This window comes from Electrophorus electricus, chromosome 20 (genome assembly GCF_041902795.1).
Source record: "Electrophorus electricus isolate QZ-2024a chromosome 20, ASM4190279v1, whole genome shotgun sequence".
Lineage (NCBI taxonomy): Eukaryota > Metazoa > Chordata > Actinopteri > Gymnotiformes > Gymnotidae > Electrophorus > Electrophorus electricus.
The window spans coordinates 18,952,846-18,971,758 of NC_137516.1; the positions used below are offsets into that span (position 1 = coordinate 18,952,846).

Sequence of the window (18,913 nt, forward strand, 5' to 3'; positions counted from 1 at the left end):
TCCCCCCCTCTGGTTTCCTCCTTCAGCCTTCTGACCATGTGACCACGAGGGCATGACTCAACAATACAGCTACAGGCCCCAAACTCTGAAAAAAATTCCACTCGCGCGCCCACACCCACACCCTTATGTCTCAACAGTGACGCAAGGTCTGATTGTTAAAGTACACACACACACACACCTTCGCAAAGGTATGCTGAAAGGACAGGTTGGCACAAGCTAATTTCAGGTATTTAAAGAAAAAGCACAGTGACCATGAAGCTACCTTGTTTGTGTTCAAGTCGAATTCAACTACGACGAGTACATCAAGCAACCAAAGAGGTGGAGTGAATGAAGATGGCCAGTCAAAGGAAAAACCTAAATACGATTAATACCGCATCCATGGGAAAACACTTTACTTAACGGAGGAACCAGCTCAATCTGACCATAAGAGTCAGTTGGTAAAACTGAGAAAGAAAGTTCTGATAATGATCTGGTTGTTCTTGGCCACTTATCCCATAACAAACTCACAGCAGCCCAGATCCCTAATTAATGGAGGGTTGATATCTATTCACCATCAGTTATATAATTTCTTGCACTTGTGTTCAAGGACCTCAGCATTGAAGGTACATTCCGTGTACTCATAAGATTAATCAAAGCATGCACCTAGCAAACTTATCCATATGTACAAGAACGCGAGAAAAAACAAATCTTCCCTTATTTCCCAAAGAATGTAAAAGGCTAATTTTAGGTATTGATGTCCTGATAAGGGGAGGACGTGCAGTAAGGCGAGGTCATAAGACAGGATTAAATCATATACACATTTTTAAACCTTCAAAAATAAAACATAGATTTTAGCTACATTCTTGAAACTGTATGAGTATACAAAGCAAAGGGTTGTTCTGCACATTAACTTTATTATAATATCTGGCAATAAACTATTGCTAGTTGCACCTCATGATGTCTGTTAGGGTCACCACTAAGACTAAAACCACCAGAACATGAGCCAGCCAGCCAAGGTTAGCCAGATAACGGTAAGACCTCACGTGTATCATTGTTCCTAACAGATAACGGCAAGACCTCACTTGTATCGTTGTTCCCCTGACAGATAATGGCAAGACCTCACCTGTATCGTTGTTCCCCTGACAGATAATGGCAAGACCTCACCTGTATCGTTGTTCCCCTGACAGATAATGGCAAGACCTCACCTGTATCGTTGTTCCCCTGACAGATAATGGCAAGACCTCACCTGTATCGTTGTTCCCCTGACAGATAATGGCAAGACCTCACCTGTATCGTTGTTCCCCTGACAGATAATGGTAAGACCTCACCTGTATCGTTGTTCCCCTGACAGATAACGGTAAGACTTTACCTGTATCGTTGTTCCCCTAACGTATAATGGTAAGAATTCGCCTGTATCGTTGACCTCACCTGTGTTGTTCCCCGTTGTCTCTTCCCTGCAGTTTACCTGAGAAGTGTATTATTGGTACATTACATTTAACTGAAATATGTCTGTACTGGGTAACTTTTATTCACAGATGTTGAGGTTAGATTTTATCCACCACAGCGGTTTTGCCCCACAATGCCGTCAGTTAGACCGTTTAGTTTGTTTTGGTTGTTGTGCATTCAAGCCTAGCGCGGGCTAAACTTAGACAGGACATATAACCGCGAGCGTTAGCTAACGTTAGCTTAGCTACCTGACCAGTATGTTACCTCATAAATCTGCTTCATCTCATTCGGATAGCAAGCGGCCGATCTATCATCCAACTGACGGAAAATTCAGAATATGATCTAAAATTTTATTCGCTAACGACATAATTAGCGAAATACCCGTTATTACAGAAGGAGTGAGTGGTCGCCCACCCCTACACACTTTAAACTGAAGGAGTGGTCGTATAATAACCCTAAAATAGTCATAAAACGAAACAGAGATAGGCCAGAGATAACGCCCCGTTAAACTCCTTCTTCGACCGTAAAATTAATGATTAAGATAGTTTCCTAAGACTAACGATATCAAGACACCCAAGAGGTCCAAAGCAGTTTAAATATGCCTACAGATCCATTTGCGTTTCCTACCAAAACTGCCATATCATACCTCCTGTCATTTTTTCAGGCTAAAAACACTTTTCTTCCCATATTTACTAGCTATCTGAGGAAAATACAGAACATTAATCCAGAGAAATTAATCCATTTTAGTCCGGGGCTATGGCCTATCTTGAGCTATGCCATATCTCAAATGAGGTAAAGAAGATAAACATGGATAAGAGACTACAATGAGTCCATTACATGAACCACAGTATGCGCCCATTCAAACTGATGATACACAAAGCCCCAGTTTATGCTATGCTGTATCAAACCGAACCGGCTGCTAAACCGGTTTGGATCGGTTATCCGTTCCTTGTTCAGATCTCCACCACCTCACTACCGGCTCGTTAGGCCACGGACGACGCCGAAACGGGAAGTATGAGAGCAGAAATGAGAAGAATTTCTCACGCCACTTTAACTCATTTCTTGTTTGGTGGCCGTCATGCATCCGAGCATCGTGCGCTGTAACATCACTGATATGAACTTTTCGCGAGTAAACTTTTCAGGACTGAACTGTACAGTCCATTACATCATTCCTGTATTTCTTTACTATTTTAGGTTCAAGGCATGGTGACAGACTCTGAACACAAAGCGGTCACAGCCTACATTTATGTCAGGATGGGCATTTTGCAACTGCACAGACTGACTTCCTCAGTGTGAAAATAACCCTCACAAAGTCCATTTGTGTACCGCAGATCATGTTTCAGTCAAACTAATGAGAAACTTCCTCGTGCCCTGGAAAAGACAACTCGTCTCCACACTCCTACATTTGAGGTAATCACGGGGAGATGTTTAAAAGTCCTCTTCATCCAAACAATGCACCACGGTTCATGATGCTGTCTGCTTCCTAACCACTACACACCTTCCGAGTCGGGGTAGATTATTTCATTTGCGTGTAACCCTAAACCCTCCCACATATACACTCACACACAAAGAAACACATACAGAAAAAATATATATATTTGCAGCCAAAGGAAGAAACGAAAATAGTCCGAAACTCACAAATACTGACCATGAACAGCTGTCTGCCACTGAGCACCTTTTGCTGGTCTTTTAATTATAGCGGAGCATGTCCGGGTCCGCAGTCGGTAGGTTTTACTAGCGTGCCACCACATGCATCGGCTCACATCTACCAGGGGAACGCAAACGTGGCAGTGGAGGTCGGGCTTAAACCATCGGCTGGGGTCGGGCTTAAACCATCGGGCGACTTTAATTCAAGTGGCGATTTGGATAAAAGATATAATGCATCTTTATAAATACGACTCGGTAGCCAAGAGTCTGCACAAATGTTTCAGACAGATCGCGAATCCTCTCTGGACATATCCACGGTCTAAGTTAGCTGGCAGGAGTTCGCACAAAGACCTGCTGAAGGAATATAGAACGGCTTACACATCCGACAAGAGCAGTTTGAAGCAAGCAAGAAGAAAGAAAAAGGGTATAGAAAAAAGTCAATAAACTAATTAAAGCATATACAGAAGCGTCCCCGATCTCATCAGTGACTGCTGTCTGCCTGTGACGCAGCATGGCTAAGACAGGACTAGCATCCTCACATGCTGGCGCTGCCTGTATAACCAACCATTCGCACGAACTCTGTAATGCGTTATTTGACTGGAAACGTAGCCGAGCCCTCTCTGCTGGCGCCAGCTGACCTTACCTTCCCTTGTTCATCTCCACAGCATCCAACAGGCCTGCTTGATTTAACGAGGGAATTATTTCTGTGGCTTTAGTGGAAAAAAACAAACAAACAAACAAAACAGGTCAGTGCTGTGAAAAAAAGACCCTGAAGAGAACGTTTAGAGAACTCTTGGTCTCAGGAGACCTTGTCTTTTGACCTTATGATGCTCCTCTCAGACCTTTAACGGTTGTTTTCAGACCGGCACAACGCAGTGCCACTGGGGTTTTGGAGGAAAAGCGTAGAGAGTCTCCTGAATGGGGCACACTTTATAAGGAGTTGGAAGGCCAGTGTGTATGTGTGTGCACTCATGTGCACGCTTTAATCAGTCAGCTTTTAAATCCCCAGGGAAGGAGAGAGGTTGGGAGAGCAGCACCAACATGGTCCCATTCCAGATGTACAGCGCACAGATTAGCTCCCAGTTTCACACTCCAGTGTATACGTGTGAGTGTGTGTGTGTGCGTGAGGTAATGGATGGTGCTAATAATACTTTGCTATGTGTGTGTGTGTGTCACATGATGTTGAGCATAGAGTGTAGTTTTATGTCCTTGTTGATCCTCACAGTCATTTGCCACCAGAAAAACACGATTCTGCAGCCTAACGTAGAAATGACCTCATGAAATGACCTTGTGAGATGACCTCATGAGACTGTTCCCTGCTGTTAACCTGCATGTGTGAACCTTTGATGTGAAACATCCACTTTTGTTTGTCTACAGAGGAATAATAAACATCAGCAAAGAGGAAATCCTCTTCCTGATGGATCCTTCGGTTAAAAAAAAAGATGTTATTAATTATGATACATTAACAGAAATTCAATAAGCATCTTGAAGAATTTTAGAGGTTTGTAAAATCAAAATGATGTTATTAGCTGGACTGCAGAGCCCAGGGGTTGAAGTGACTGTGGTGTATTCATAATGCACATCAGAGCCAGGCCAATCAGAGCCAGGCCAATTGGACCCAGGCCAATCAGAGCCAGGCCAATTGGACCCAGGCCAATCAGAGCCAGTCCAATTGGACCCAGGCCAATGCTTGCAGTATAGACTGCACATCACTTTAGGTCTTGGTGCACCCAACCCTAGTGGAGATCTCTTATTATCTTCCATAGGTTCTGGGTTCTAATTCAAACTGGTTGTCCTATTATGTACCAATCTGAATCTTACTGTTTCAGTGTAGAACAGCAACAAAAAAATGAAATCAATAATATTCTAAAAACTATAAAATGAACAGAAACAAATAATGCTGTTGTTTTTGTTTCCCAGACCTTGGCTGATTTGTGTATCAACAACACAAGATTTAAGCTCACAGACATTCTCCTTAATCTTGTGAAAGTGGAGGGAAGTGTGTAATTTCTGTGTACGTTTTTCTTTTCCCATGAACATCACCTGTCCCATGGAGGAGAACAAGCAGTAAACACCCGGTCAATTATACTGTTGGCTGGGAAGCCCAACACAGCATGTGAGAAATATTACAGGTGTAAACATACAGGAAAGCCTTTTTGTTACAAAGGGACATTTGCAATAATAACAGACTATAACAATTATGGATTAAGTTTATTTTCATTCATGCATTTAATTATATTGTATGTGTGTCACATCAGCTAGCCACGCCCGCCTCGTTCATCGTCTCCTGAATTCGGATGTCTTTCAGCTATTATTCCTATTTAGATCCTGGTTTAATCCTTCTTCTCCCACTTCCTCATTGTGTGTGTATTGTCTGTGCCTCAGCGAGGCACACTGACAAGTTTTGTTTTGTCTCTCTGGGGTTTTTGGATGTTCTTTTGCCTGCTGTTTTGTACCTTTTCTCTCCCTGTTCTGGTTACGTGAACTGTGCCTGCCTTTGGTGTAGCTGTTTGGATCTGCCCCATTGTACTGTCACTTTCTATTACAAAAAAACAAAACAAAGAAAAATGCTGATGCCTAGTGCTTGGATTCTAGTCTCAGCCTGTGACTATGTGTGAACTGTGCACTTCTCTAGATGCAGTGAAGGCTAGCTGTGGCAGATTTAAAAGGTAAAGTACACTCAACATGACCTCTCAGTACACCTGTTTTCAGGCTGCTGTGGTGTAAATTCACAGATTTGTACAAAAACACTTAGACATTTACGTCAAAGGGTTTAAAGAACCTACTTTTGAATGGCCTTTGTTCAGAAGTGTTCAGCTGCAATATTATAACAGTATTTTAACTGTATGGTTTTCCTTGAGCATTTTTAAACCCCTCGGATGACTGTTGGCATTGTGGACCTGTGTATGGTCCTTAACCAGTACAGATCAGAATTGGGCAAGAATCTATTTATTCTGACCTGAACAACTGATTGACTGAAGGTGCCAGTGACTAGAGCATCAAGGACTCTTACTGGGAGCCATGACATTAAACATTTGCTTATCAAAAAAAAAGCAATAAGGAACAGTAAGAAAACAATGGGACAATGGAGCATGTTTTACAGTTCGGTTGGTTTAAATTATACAAGTCCAAACAGAATTAGTTGAAAACTGTCAGTTTTGACATTTGACATAAGAGACCATACAGTTTGCGCAAAAATATGCACAAAGATGCGCAAAGATATGCAAACATACGTAAAGATGCAGAAAGATGCACAAAGATACACAAAGATGCACAAAGATACACAAGGACACACAAAGATGCACAAAGATACACAACGATATGCAAAGATGCAGAATGATATGCAAAGATACACAAAGATGCAGAACGATATGCAAAGATGCACAAAGATACACAAAGATGCACAAAGATACATGGTCAAGATACAAAAGTTCTGTCACAGCTTTTCCTCACACAGGAGAGATGAAGAAACCCAACAGGCTCAAGATAATCCCAGACATGAAAGAGCTCCAAATTAAAAACATTCAGAGCTGCAGTCACAGACCAAATGCAAAATATGTATTACAAAAGATGGCATTCGATGCACACTTACACTCTAAAAGTTCAGCCTCTCTAATATGTGAACTGCTATTTGCTACTCATTTGGGATGGAACATTGTGGGTTGGTCAATTTTCGTTTATAGTAGATTTTCATGAGCACATTAATGCTTAACCTATAAGTAGAGGCAAGTTTGGGGAATGTGTGTGTGTTTGTGTGTGTGTGTGTGTTGTTGAAGTCAAAACATGCCACAGACAAGTCTCAACATCTGGAATTCATCCCAGCTTGCAAAGGAGACTTCATGGCTTCAGCTGGGATTTCAGAATATTACGTTTGGTTTCATTTTCTAAATATTACCTCAAACACAGAAATACAAAGACAGCTAATTCTGTGAGAAGACTCGGGGTAATACAGGGCAGAAATGACCTAACGGCTCCCATACGTCCCCTGTGCTGACACTGTGTACCTTTTCCATGGTGTAGGAATTCAATAAATGGAAAATGCTTTGGTCTTAAATGTTTATTTGTACAGCTAAAGTGACATTAGGTCCTCTGGTAGAATGTACTGGTTAGTGTGGGAAAAGAGAGCAAGTGATATGTGCCTTGTATGTTCCTGCAGCAATATAGAGAACATTTACATTTACGGCGTTTACCAGAGGCTCTTATCCAGAGTGACTTACAAAAGTGCTTTGTCATTTCCTCATAGAATACATCCTAGTACAGTACAGTAGGTTAGAGTCCAAGATACCAGTGAACTAGAATACTGTTGAAATATAGTGATCAATACTGATGCCTAGAAGTGCAAAACACATATAAGCTCTATAAGAGAGAACAATAAGTACTAGAGTTAGTCAACATAAATGCAGTCAACATTAATGTAATAAACAATACCCTACAATAAGTACTGGAGTTTTCGTTAGTTAACACGGGAGCAGGATCAGTGGTCATTTAAATATTCCACAAATAGATGGAGCTTCAGTTTGTGTTTGAAGACTGCAAGGGACTCTGCAGTCTGGACAGCCAGAGGAAGTTCGTTCCACCATCTAGGAGCCAGGACAGAGAATAGTCTCAGTGCTTGTCTTCCATGAGACTTGAAGCATGGTATTTCAAGCGGAGGTTCTGAGTACTCGAGGTATGAATCGGGCTTTTGCCATTGACATCACGTATGGGACATCATGAGAGACTGGTCCATTTTTGGCTTTGTAGGGGAGCACCAAGGTTTTGATTCTGATGTGTGCAGCTGCTGGAAGCGAATGAAGGGAGCGCAGCAATGGAATGATATGTGAACTTCAAAAGATTGAGGACCAGTTGTGCTAATGCATTTCATGTGTAGTCTGAGATGCAGATATGTTATAACTTAAGAGTGTGTGCTTACAAGAACTACAGCACCTAACAGTCATATGAACACCAGAGAGGCCAGTCTTATCAGATAGGCCAGGCCAACTGAGCCTGCATTTGTGGTCAGTTCAGTATTTTAAAAATGTGCTTCCAGTGGCATTTTAGGATTCCCTGAAAAGAAAAATGGCCAGAAATTCAGAGAAAGGGGACAAACTCCACCACTACCTCACCACCTTTTTCACTTGTTGAACATTAAACCAAGGTTTCAGTGCGCAGGAATAGTAAAAAATTTATTTTCCTTGCACAACACAGCACCGCAAAAGAGGTGCCTTCCACCACCAGAATGGGTGGGTGCTTTCTTAAGCAGCTCTGAGCAGAGAACGTGACAGTGTCACAGGAGGTGAAACCTTGCTTTAGGAGAACATTTAAAAACGTCTATGGCATGATGGAATGGGCTGATGAATCTCTGTTCCCTACAGCCACTGGAGTTCAGATAGCAATTAATGTTCAGATCAAATGACCACACAGGGAAGGAACAGGCTGATCCAGGTTATTTTGGTGTGAGATTTGAATGGCAACATAACACAAACTGGTTTGCACGCAGGCATCTCTGTTAACAATCTCAATGTGTTATTGTGGTCGGCAAAATGGTGAGAGGATATTTAAGCCCATAATTACTGGGCTGCAGGTTGTGATGATACAGTGAGAAAGAGGAGATTGGAGGCGGTGCTTGGCACTCTCAGTGTGATCTTTGCCTGGTGGGTGATGGAAACCTCAGCTACAGATCAGCAATGCTCAACTCCTCATTAGGAAGGATAAACAACGGATACTACCTCAGCTTCCGCGGAAATCCCTCATGGGAATATGGAAAAAAGGCGTGTCTGCATCATCAAATGGCATTGATCATGTACATAAGTCATGGGACATAAGCCCAGAGATATGGCAGTTCACTACTCCTCTCCTGCACTAGTTAGTGCAAGCACAGACGATCCCGTTTGTCTTGCAGGGAGAGTGACTGAGCACAATGGAACATGATGACACGGTACTTCATGAAAGCCAGGTCACGAGAATGTCTCTGAATGATGCTGACGAGCATGAGGGACTAACAATTAACATAATGATTAACATAACCCCAACAATTAACATAACCCCAATGATTAACATAACCCCAACAATTAACATAACCCCAATGATTAACATAACCCCATTGATTAACATAACCCCAATGATTAACATAATCCCAATGATTTTTAACTCCTATCTGAAAGGATGCAGCAGTTGGTTCCACATGCAGAGGGGTATGCAGCAGAAATTAGTTGTTTTCCCTGTTCCTGCCATTTTGTTGATGTATGAAGAGACAAGTCTGATCATCATTGTGTCTTAATAAAGCAGTATCTATTATTGTTTTCACTAATTTATAGTACTACTGAATGAATGTCTAGGAGTAGATAAGATACCCACTCTAGAAACACATGAGGACAATAGCTATTCTGTCACTCGTACAGCGAAATACCTGTTGAACATTAATGAGTTTGAAGCTGCAGCTGTTCCCAGGTTGTGTACATTGCGTCATTCTCGGTCCTGGGTAAACACGCACTGTGGTGATGTTTGCATCAAGACTCATTTGTCTCTGCTGTGTAAGAAGGGAGCTCCCCACAGAGCTCCCCACCACTTACCTGTTGTATAAGTGTTGCACAGTCAGAACAGGTTTAACGGCTCCTCTGCCCACGAGTGCTCATGATATATTTTTAACGCCTCTAAGAAAACACAGTAATATTTAATATTTGCATAAATGTCGCATTTCAGATTGTAGGTCTGTCCCAAAGGTGAGAAACAGTGCTTCCTGTAAGAACATCAGATGTTTCAAGAACAGAATGGTAAAGAGAAAATAACCTCTTCTGTCACAGTGAAGTGGTTATAACAGCTGCACAGTCTGAACAGGATTTCGGGTTGTTAGCCCTTTTTAAGAACCTCCTGATATTGATTTTATTCAGCGAGGTTCAGTGGTGACGTCGACAGTCTCTACAGTGTTCTGTGCAGTTGTCATACAGGAGCAGCCTGGACTGTTGAGCTGAGCCTTGCCCAACTAATTAATACTAATGCTGAAACACATAACTCAGTTAATACCACACACAATTTTGGGTTGATTTGGGTTTACTATATCACCAGCTACATCAAACACAGGGAAAACCATGAGAGATGTTACTAGGCCCCTGTGCAGAATAACAAGTCTCTGATGAGCTTCTCTTATGTACATTATGTACAAAAATGTCCAGACATGACAAGTGGTCATGTCGGAAAAGTCTCTCTATCGTCACTTCCCATCATCTCATGCTGTCTTTCCCAATTCGGATTTTCCACGACAAAAAACAAAGAAACTGAAGAAAAGTGCTTCTGGACAATTTTATTTTCTTTTTCAAAATTGACATCTCAGAACCCAGTAGTCTAATCACCAGCCAATCCAACAGTTAAATCCTGTTCAGTATATGAGTTGTGCTTGAAAGTCTGAAGGTGGAGTCAGTGCTCTGTGGGCGGGTCCCTGCTGGAGCTCCGCCTCTCCTCCCTGCACCTCCTGTCCAGCTCCTGGAGCCCCTCTTCCAGCTGCTGGACTGCCTCCTCATCACCAGCCGCCCGTGCCAGTGCCAGCGCTTCCTCATACAGCTTCAGGGCCTCCTCAAATGCACCTGGACCACAGCACACCACAGCCATCAGCAAACACACACACCTGGACCACAGCACACCACACACACCTGGACCACAGCACACCACAGCCATCAGCAAACACACACAGCTGGACCACAGCACACCACACACACCTGGACCACAGCACACCACAGCCATCAGCAAACACACACACCTGGACCACAGCACACCACACACACCTGGACCACAGCACACCACAGCCATCAGCAAACACACACACCACAGCCATCAGCAAACACACACACCTGGACCACAGCACACCACAGCCATCAGCAAACACACACACCTGGACCACAGCACACCACACACACCTGGACCACAGCACACCACAGCCATCAGCAAACACACACACACCACAGCCATCAGCAAACACACACACACCACAGCCATCAGCAAACACACACACCTGGACCACAGCACACCACAGCCATCAGCAAACACACACACCTGGACCACAGCACACCACACTCACCTGGACCACAGCACACCACAGCCATCAGCAAACACACACACCACAGCCATCAGCAAACACACACACCACAGCCATCAGCAAACACACACACCTGGACCACAGCACACCACAGCCATCAGCAAACACACACACCACAGCCATCAGCAAACACACACACCTGGACCACAGCACACCACAGCCATCAGCAAACACACACACCACAGCCATCAGCAAACACACACACCTGGACCACAGCACACCACAGCCATCAGCAAACACACACACCACAGCCATCAGCAAACACACACACCTGGACCACAGCACACCACAGCCATCAGCAAACACACACACCACAGCCATCAGCAAACACACACACCTGGACCACAGCCATCAGCAAACACACACCTGGACCACAGCACACCACACACACCTGGACCACAGCACACCACAGCCATCAGCAAACACACACACCTGGACCACAGCACACCACACACACCTGGACCACAGCCATCAGCAAACACACACACCTGGACCACAGCCATTAGCAAACACACACACCTGGACCACAGCACACCACAGCCATCAGCAAACACACACACCACAGCCATCAGCAAACACACACACCTGGACCACAGCACACCACAGCCATCAGCAAACACACACACCTGGACCACAGCACACCACACACACCTGGACCACAGCACACCACAGCCATCAGCAAACACACACACCACAGCCATCAGCAAACACACACACACCACAGCCATCAGCAAACACACACACCTGGACCACAGCACACCACAGCCATCAGCAAACACACACACCTGGACCACAGCACACCACACACACCTGGACCACAGCACACCACAGCCATCAGCAAACACACACACCACAGCCATCAGCAAACACACACACCTGGACCACAGCACACCACAGCCATCAGCAAACACACACACCTGGACCACAGCACACCACAGCCATCAGCAAACACACACACCACAGCCATCAGCAAACACACACACCTGGACCACAGCACACCACAGCCATCAGCAAACACACACACCACAGCCATCAGCAAACACACACACCTGGACCACAGCACACCACAGCCATCAGCAAACACACACACCACAGCCATCAGCAAACACACACACCTGGACCACAGCCATCAGCAAACACACACACCTGGACCACAGCACACCACAGCCATCAGCAAACACACACACCTGGACCACAGCACACCACAGCCATCAGCAAACACACACACCTGGACCACAGCACACCACACACACCTGGACCACAGCACACCACAGCCATCAGCAAACACACACACCTGGACCACAGCACACCACACACACCTGGACCACAGCCATCAGCAAACACACACACCTGGACCACAGCCATTAGCAAACACACACACCTGGACCACAGCACACCACAGCCATCCGCAAACACACACACCTGGACTACAGCCATCAGCAAACACACACACCTGGACCACAGCACACCACACACACCTGGACCACAGCACACCACAGCCATCAGCACACACACACACCTGGACCACACCACATAACACATATGATCAAAAGGCTCTAAATCCTTAATCTATTTACTAACGAAGCATAAACCAACACCCATCCACAATCATTTGATTAGCAAAACACTGTGGCAAAGTTGCGAATACCAAGACAAAAAGGTGCCCATGCATGAGAGACACCCGACCCCTGACCTTTGTGCATCAGAATGCCTGCCATGTTGCCCAGCAGGACGTGCTGGTCAGGGTGGCCGGCCACCTGGGATAGCGTCACAGCCCTGTGCACGTGGGCCAGAGCCTCCTCGTGCTTCCCCTGGAGGTCCAGCACTGTGGCCAGGTCACTCATCAGCACCAGTGTCTGGAAACAGGACAGAGACGACCAATCTGGGGCATCACGGCCATCAGCTCACAGCTCCTCTTAAACCACAGAGATTAGCTCATTATTAGCTCAGAGCTTTAATTCATTTCCTGCTCGTTAATTCATGTACACACAACTGTATAAAATAGTAACGAGTCTAGTGTATGGAAAGCTTCATACATTTATGACAACATACAAATGTGAACAAAGGACAAGGCCATCATCAATAAAATCAATAAATACAAACAGAAGAATATATGTGCAGTGTACAACACAAATCAGGAAAAGAGCTGGATGACAGTAGAAACACATGTACCCAGTCGACATACCAGGGCAGAGGAACTTGATTGGAATAGACCATATGTAGTACCATGCTCTGTACTGATGCTTCACTGAGCAGCGTAAAAGATCAAAGTGTGGGTACCTCACTGAGTCATGCTGGCAGTCCTGCCCGGACAATAACTGCAACAGAGTAACTGAGGCTGGGCCAGGGTACCTGTGGATGGGCCTCACCCTGCTCCTCCTGGCAGATGATCAGGGCACGGTGGTAGTCCCTGCAGGCAGCCGTGAAGCGTCTTGCTGCCGTCAGGTAGCGTGCACGTGTGTCCAGGCTGAGGCCAAGGAGCAGTCGCGTATTCTTCCGTTCGTCTTCTGCCGGAGCCACATCACACATCATATCACAGGTCACTTAATTTTGCAGGGTTTTTTTAAAGCCACAAAAATAGTACAAGATAACTAAAATCTTTAAGTTTCCCCAAATGCCTACACGGTAAAGTTAGACCTCTGGATCAATACTCTGACTGATCTGCTGTCAGTTGTATTGTCATATAGCCTAAATGGAAGTTATAGACAAGAACATTATAGCAATCACATTTTATTTATAAGGTGAAAAACAGTCTGGCTGGGGCAATATTTCTGTGGCAATAAGGGTAACTCATCTTCACTAAAGTCATCTAAATCCAATCCTGCATTCTGTCCCAGATGGAGATCCTGGGCGTGTGACAGTGCTGTGATACCTGACACAGCATATGCAGGAAGAGCCTGGTGTTTCTCAATCTTGGCCTCTAGTGACTCTGTGCAGAACTGAAATCCATGTTCTGCCAACTCATTCCTATACAAAACAACAAAGTGTTGAAACTAACAGGAAACACTGGAATGACACTTCAATCAAACGGTTGAATGAATGAATGTAAATATGTGTCTTAAAATGGTTATTTTATGGTCCTAGAAAGTACAACAGTGCATAGATTCACGTCTGGTCTATGTTGCCGTCCTGTGCATCTCGCCTTATGTGATTTCTGTGGCCTGTATAAGGACCCTGCTGGGAGAATACAGCAGCCTGTCCAAACTTACACTAGTGTCAGCAGAACTTTGTGTGGTTTGCCTTAGTATCTTAGTATACAATATGTTTGTTTGGTTTTTGTGATCTTGGCTGTGCTTATCTTGTCTTTTGATATCCGTAGTCAGCTTTTGTTGTGTATATGTAGGTTTGTATGTAAGCATTCACTGGATTTCACTGTGTTGTTTTAATTGTGATCCCTGTGTTAGAGTACATGTTCTAGTGTATGTTTATGTATATAGTTACTGATTGTAGAGAGTGGTTCCTGTTTGTTTGGGATCGAGGTTATTTTCTGTTTATTGTCAGGGAGTTAGTGTAAGATTGTATTTTATTTTTGTTTTGTTAAGTGCAATTAGATGTGGTGTTTCTTTTGTAGTGTAGGTTTTGTTTGTTATGCTTGCATTCAGCCATTCCTGAAGCTAATCAAGTGTGTTTGTGTGTGTGTGCGTTTTATTCAATACACCTCATCTACTAGTTTGTTGTTAAGTGATTCCACATACCATACATACCATCCCACTATCAGCTATCAGTCTTACCATCACATCGCTGTTGTGACCTCACTGCCTTGTCAGGGTTGTAACATGTACCCTAGGGTTAGGGTTAGGGTCGGGGTTGGGGTCAGGGTCAGGGTCATGGTTAAGGCTTTGGTTGGAGTTAGATTTAAGGTTAGGATTGGGGTTAGCATTATGGTTAGGGTTGGGGTTGGGTTGGGGTTAACCTAAACAGGTTAAAAGGGTTAGGGTTATGGATATGGTTAGGGTTGGGGTTAGGGTTAACCTAAACAGGTTAAAAGCTATTCTTTTCTTTTTTTCTTTGCAAAAGATAGATTTAACAAGCCACTGTAAATTAATAACAATATAACAGACTATCCACTTTATTTTCTGACAGAGAAGGGCAGGAACTCACTTGTTTTGAGAGGCATATATGCTGGCCAGTTTCAGGGACATTTCAATGATTGCATTGTCATCCTGTTACCATGAATCATACACAGAAAACAGGCACAGGTCATAAAGACATACTGTAGCACAAACAGAGAATGCATAACCAAAATAATAAAAAACACACAAATAAAATTAAGAGTCATATTCATGCCATCTGTAGGTGAATATATACACTGCAGTATGGCAAAGCCTTAGTTCACCTAAGAACATTGAGGATTTATTTGATAAAACGTGGCCAAACGGTAAATCCTCCTGGTTTTAGCTGGTCATTTCCCCTCTGTGCAGGTGATGTCGCAGGTGCAGGTGTGCAGAGCGGGCTCTGTTCTGGCCAGTTTATATATGAGCACATGTAGGTCTTAACATATCATACTGAAACACTTGCAAGTCAAACTTGCGAAGAGCTTTGGGAACCAAACCCGTGTTGTTCTAGCCATATCACAGGATATAAAATATCTTTTACAGAAACACAGGAGAGATTTTCCTACTTTTTATTGTATTACGCGTTATTTGCAGTAGTGTTTTATTGTATTAATTGTTTATCTGTTATACAGTGTTTTTACATGCTAATAACCACTAATGCACAGATAGGAAATGTATAACTTCTTGGGTATCCTAACACATCTAATATTTTTATACAGTATTATACATGTCAAAGACCTTAAAGATAACACACACACACTCACATCCCACATAATCGCCTACCTGTGGAATTCCCCCAGCCAGCAGCAAACTCACACACTCACTCACCTCTGGCGTTCCGCCGGACAGCATGAAACTCATGGCTGCTTTGAAGAGTTTCTCAGCCTGCGGGTGGAGGAGAACAGCACAGGGGTCACGCACCTGTCCTGTCTTGGACGTCAAAGGTCAAAGGGCAAAGTGGGGGCAGGGCAGAGGGACGAGAAGGAAATGTCGTCCCTCTTACTCACATTGTCCAGCTGACCCTGTACAAAGGCCAGGTTAGCCATCTGTGGGGGAAGAATGTTCAAATGACTAAGACACCAGCCACTCTGTGACTTACACACACCGAACACTATTCTGGTTCCGCCCGATACAGTGATATGGCTCAATTCACAAGGACACAGAGCTGTACCAGGCTGTAGGCGTAGAGGATGGCATCCTTATTTTGACTCTGATGGGCAAGTCCAAGCGCTTTATGCAAGAAGCTGTTTGCTGCGTCTAGTTCTCCCAGCATCATGTTGTACTGTGAATAACAGAAACAAACTATTATTACCTTATTATGTGTGTTGATCTCCTTCATATAGATTCAGGGCAAGTATGAATTACCCTTCATCCATTTCGATTACAACCAAACAACCAATTTAAGCAAACAGTTTTTGTAAATCTTCCGTAAAAACACGACATTTTATGTGTGTTTTACATGTAATTTGTGGGAGAAAGTGTGGTGAGACGTGTGGGATCACGTCTGTTTACATCAGGATTGGTTTCGTATAATAAAGCTGCAAATTAATACAAAAGATTGTGAACATTACAAGTTAAAAGTGACCTGACATTACACAGGAGCTCCATGTGTCTACACAGACCCTCGTGATAACACGGCACTGCTCAAGGAGCTACCTTTGCTTTCCTTAAGAGGAGAACAATCTCATCCTCTGTCTTCTGTTCCTCAGTTCTCTTATCCATGCTTCCAAACAGTGAGAATGCTTGGGACAAAAAAAAAGGTTTTATATAATCAGGAAATGGGGGGGAAATAGATGCAAAAGCTTGTTGTAATAGCTAACGTCACAAATAGGCCTGCCAAAATAACGGGTACACCCAAGTACATGAAAAATAATAACTTTTTGTAAGCAGACACTTTAAAAAGATGTGGGTCCAGAGATAAACAGTGACAGACAGAACATCCAGAGATAAACAGTGACAGACAGAACATCCAGCATCACTGTGATCATGATGGCATCAGGCTGGAAGATACGTCTTTCTTAAAGAAGCATTTTATACATTTCTTCATGCATTTTCTCAAATAATACACATGCACCATTAACTCGGTTAATCACATGCTTTTGATCTCGAAACAATTTCCAAAAGACGAGACAAGTAACTTTAAAGGAGCAATAAGTCATCCTCAAATTATGAAACTGACAGCATTATACTGACACCTAGTGGCCTGGATGTTTCAGAGATTCTGTACTATTTTAAACATGACTGCCTCCATGTGGGGAGCATAAACTGCTTCATTTGAGGGCTACGAAATAATTTGACTCCTCATTTCACGTGAGCTGCACTTTATAGGAAAAAAAAACACTTTCATAAATACTGTTTGGTAGCGTTTGGTAGTAAAATGAGTCTTTTATTTGCAATGACTATTCTTCACGTTATCAAACGGTAATGATACTGACACCCAACAGCCTGGATGTAACCGAGACTCTGAAGTAAACCTGAGCAAATGGGCGAGTTGTTTCTTTAAGTCTATTAGCTTGGCCGTCTCCCCAGTGGCTTTGTCAGCAGAAAGAACGGAACGTACAAACGGGACACGCAATCTTAAATTAGCGGGGGCGGACAGAAAGGACAACGCTAGTCATACCGGCACCGGACAGACGAAGTGGAGCTCGTGAGATGACGTAATGCACGCTTACCCACGGCGCTCCACAGGGCAACACAGCGCGAGCGAGTCGCGCGTGTCGTCCCGCTCCTCTCATCCGCGCGCCGCGCGCTTGTGCACAATCTGAATGACGTTCGTCCCTGAGAGTGACCCACGGGCGAGATTAACGATATCCCCCGATACATCGTGTGCGTTCTGCAAGGAGATAATCCAGGAAGCCAACAACGTCTCCGTCCCTGTCTTAGCACGTGAGAACAAGCTGTTTGTGAAAACAGGCGACAGCTGGAGGGGAGCGCCATGTTTCTTTTAAGAGCGTGCAATGACGTTATATAGTCACGTGGCATGGCAGGCTGGGGTTAGTCAACTCAAAACGTCAAATGGACCAAATTCAGACGAAATGTACAGTGTTTGAACCTTAAATAGATGCCTAGTAAATGAATAAATAAATGTGTGTGTGTATATATATACTGGTAAAAAAGTTTTTTTTGGTGATTTTTTGTGAAATGCATTCTAAAGTAAAAAAAAAAAAAGTTTATTTTATATAGTGACTTTCTGTTCAAGAAAAAAAAAAGAAATTCATAAGCAACATAAAAGTAAAAACAGTCTGTAATGAACAAGTCAAGTCAAATGTATTTAAATAGCACTTATTACAACATGAGTTGTCACAAAGCAGCTTTCGGTTTGGGTTCAGATCCCCAATGAGCAAAGCTATGGAGGCAAGGAAACATTTCTGGAGGAAACTGGTAGTTACTTTCCACTGAACAATTTTAAATATCATTTTTTGTCAATACAAATGCCTTGTATTTCACTGGTTTATCAGATCACCTCCTACTCCATCTACCACAAAAAATCTAACTGTAGAAAGTCTAACTGCATAAAATCTAACTGTAGAAAGTCTAACCATATAAAGTCTGCGCTCTGAATGCTTGTCAGTTAGGACATTTGCAACATTATGAAAACAGCAAATAGAAAAACGACTTACGTTGTCCGTGGTCAGCACTTTAAAGAGCCAGAAAGATGAGTTTCATGTTTTCTGTACACTACCAGGCTTAAATGCTGCGGGCAGATGTCACGTTTGGA

General features: G+C 43.6%; 1 protein-coding gene across 1 annotated transcript; it reads right to left on the minus strand.

Moving 5' to 3' along the window:
- Positions 1-10,336: 10,336 nt before the first annotated feature.
- Positions 10,337-18,257, minus strand: ttc19 (tetratricopeptide repeat domain 19). Its single transcript, XM_035536521.2, has 10 exons — positions 17,868-18,257; positions 16,852-16,937; positions 16,367-16,477; positions 16,203-16,241; positions 16,024-16,080; positions 15,242-15,303; positions 14,013-14,107; positions 13,493-13,647; positions 12,834-12,996; positions 10,337-10,631 (listed from the first exon to the last, which is right to left on the minus strand). The coding sequence occupies exons 1-10, from the start codon at positions 18,175-18,177 to the stop codon at positions 10,465-10,467; spliced, it is 1,245 nt and encodes a 414-aa protein (XP_035392414.1). The 5' UTR covers positions 18,178-18,257; the 3' UTR covers positions 10,337-10,464.
- Between the last annotated feature and the right edge of the window lie 656 nt (positions 18,258-18,913).

What these genes read in the sequence shown, in the direction of transcription:
- ttc19 (XM_035536521.2), bottom strand. Translation starts at nt 18,177, where the DNA reads ATGCCACGTGACTATATAACGTCATTGCACGCTCTTAAAAGAAACATG. An exon ending in TCCTCTTAAGGAAAGCAAAG is followed by an intron (nt 16,478 to 16,851) that starts GTAGCTCCTTGA and finishes TGTTATTCACAG; the next exon opens with TACAACATGATGCTGGGAGA. An exon ending in TCCTGCATATGCTGTGTCAG is followed by an intron (nt 13,648 to 14,012) that starts GTATCACAGCAC and finishes TGGCTCCGGCAG; the next exon opens with AAGACGAACGGAAGAATACG.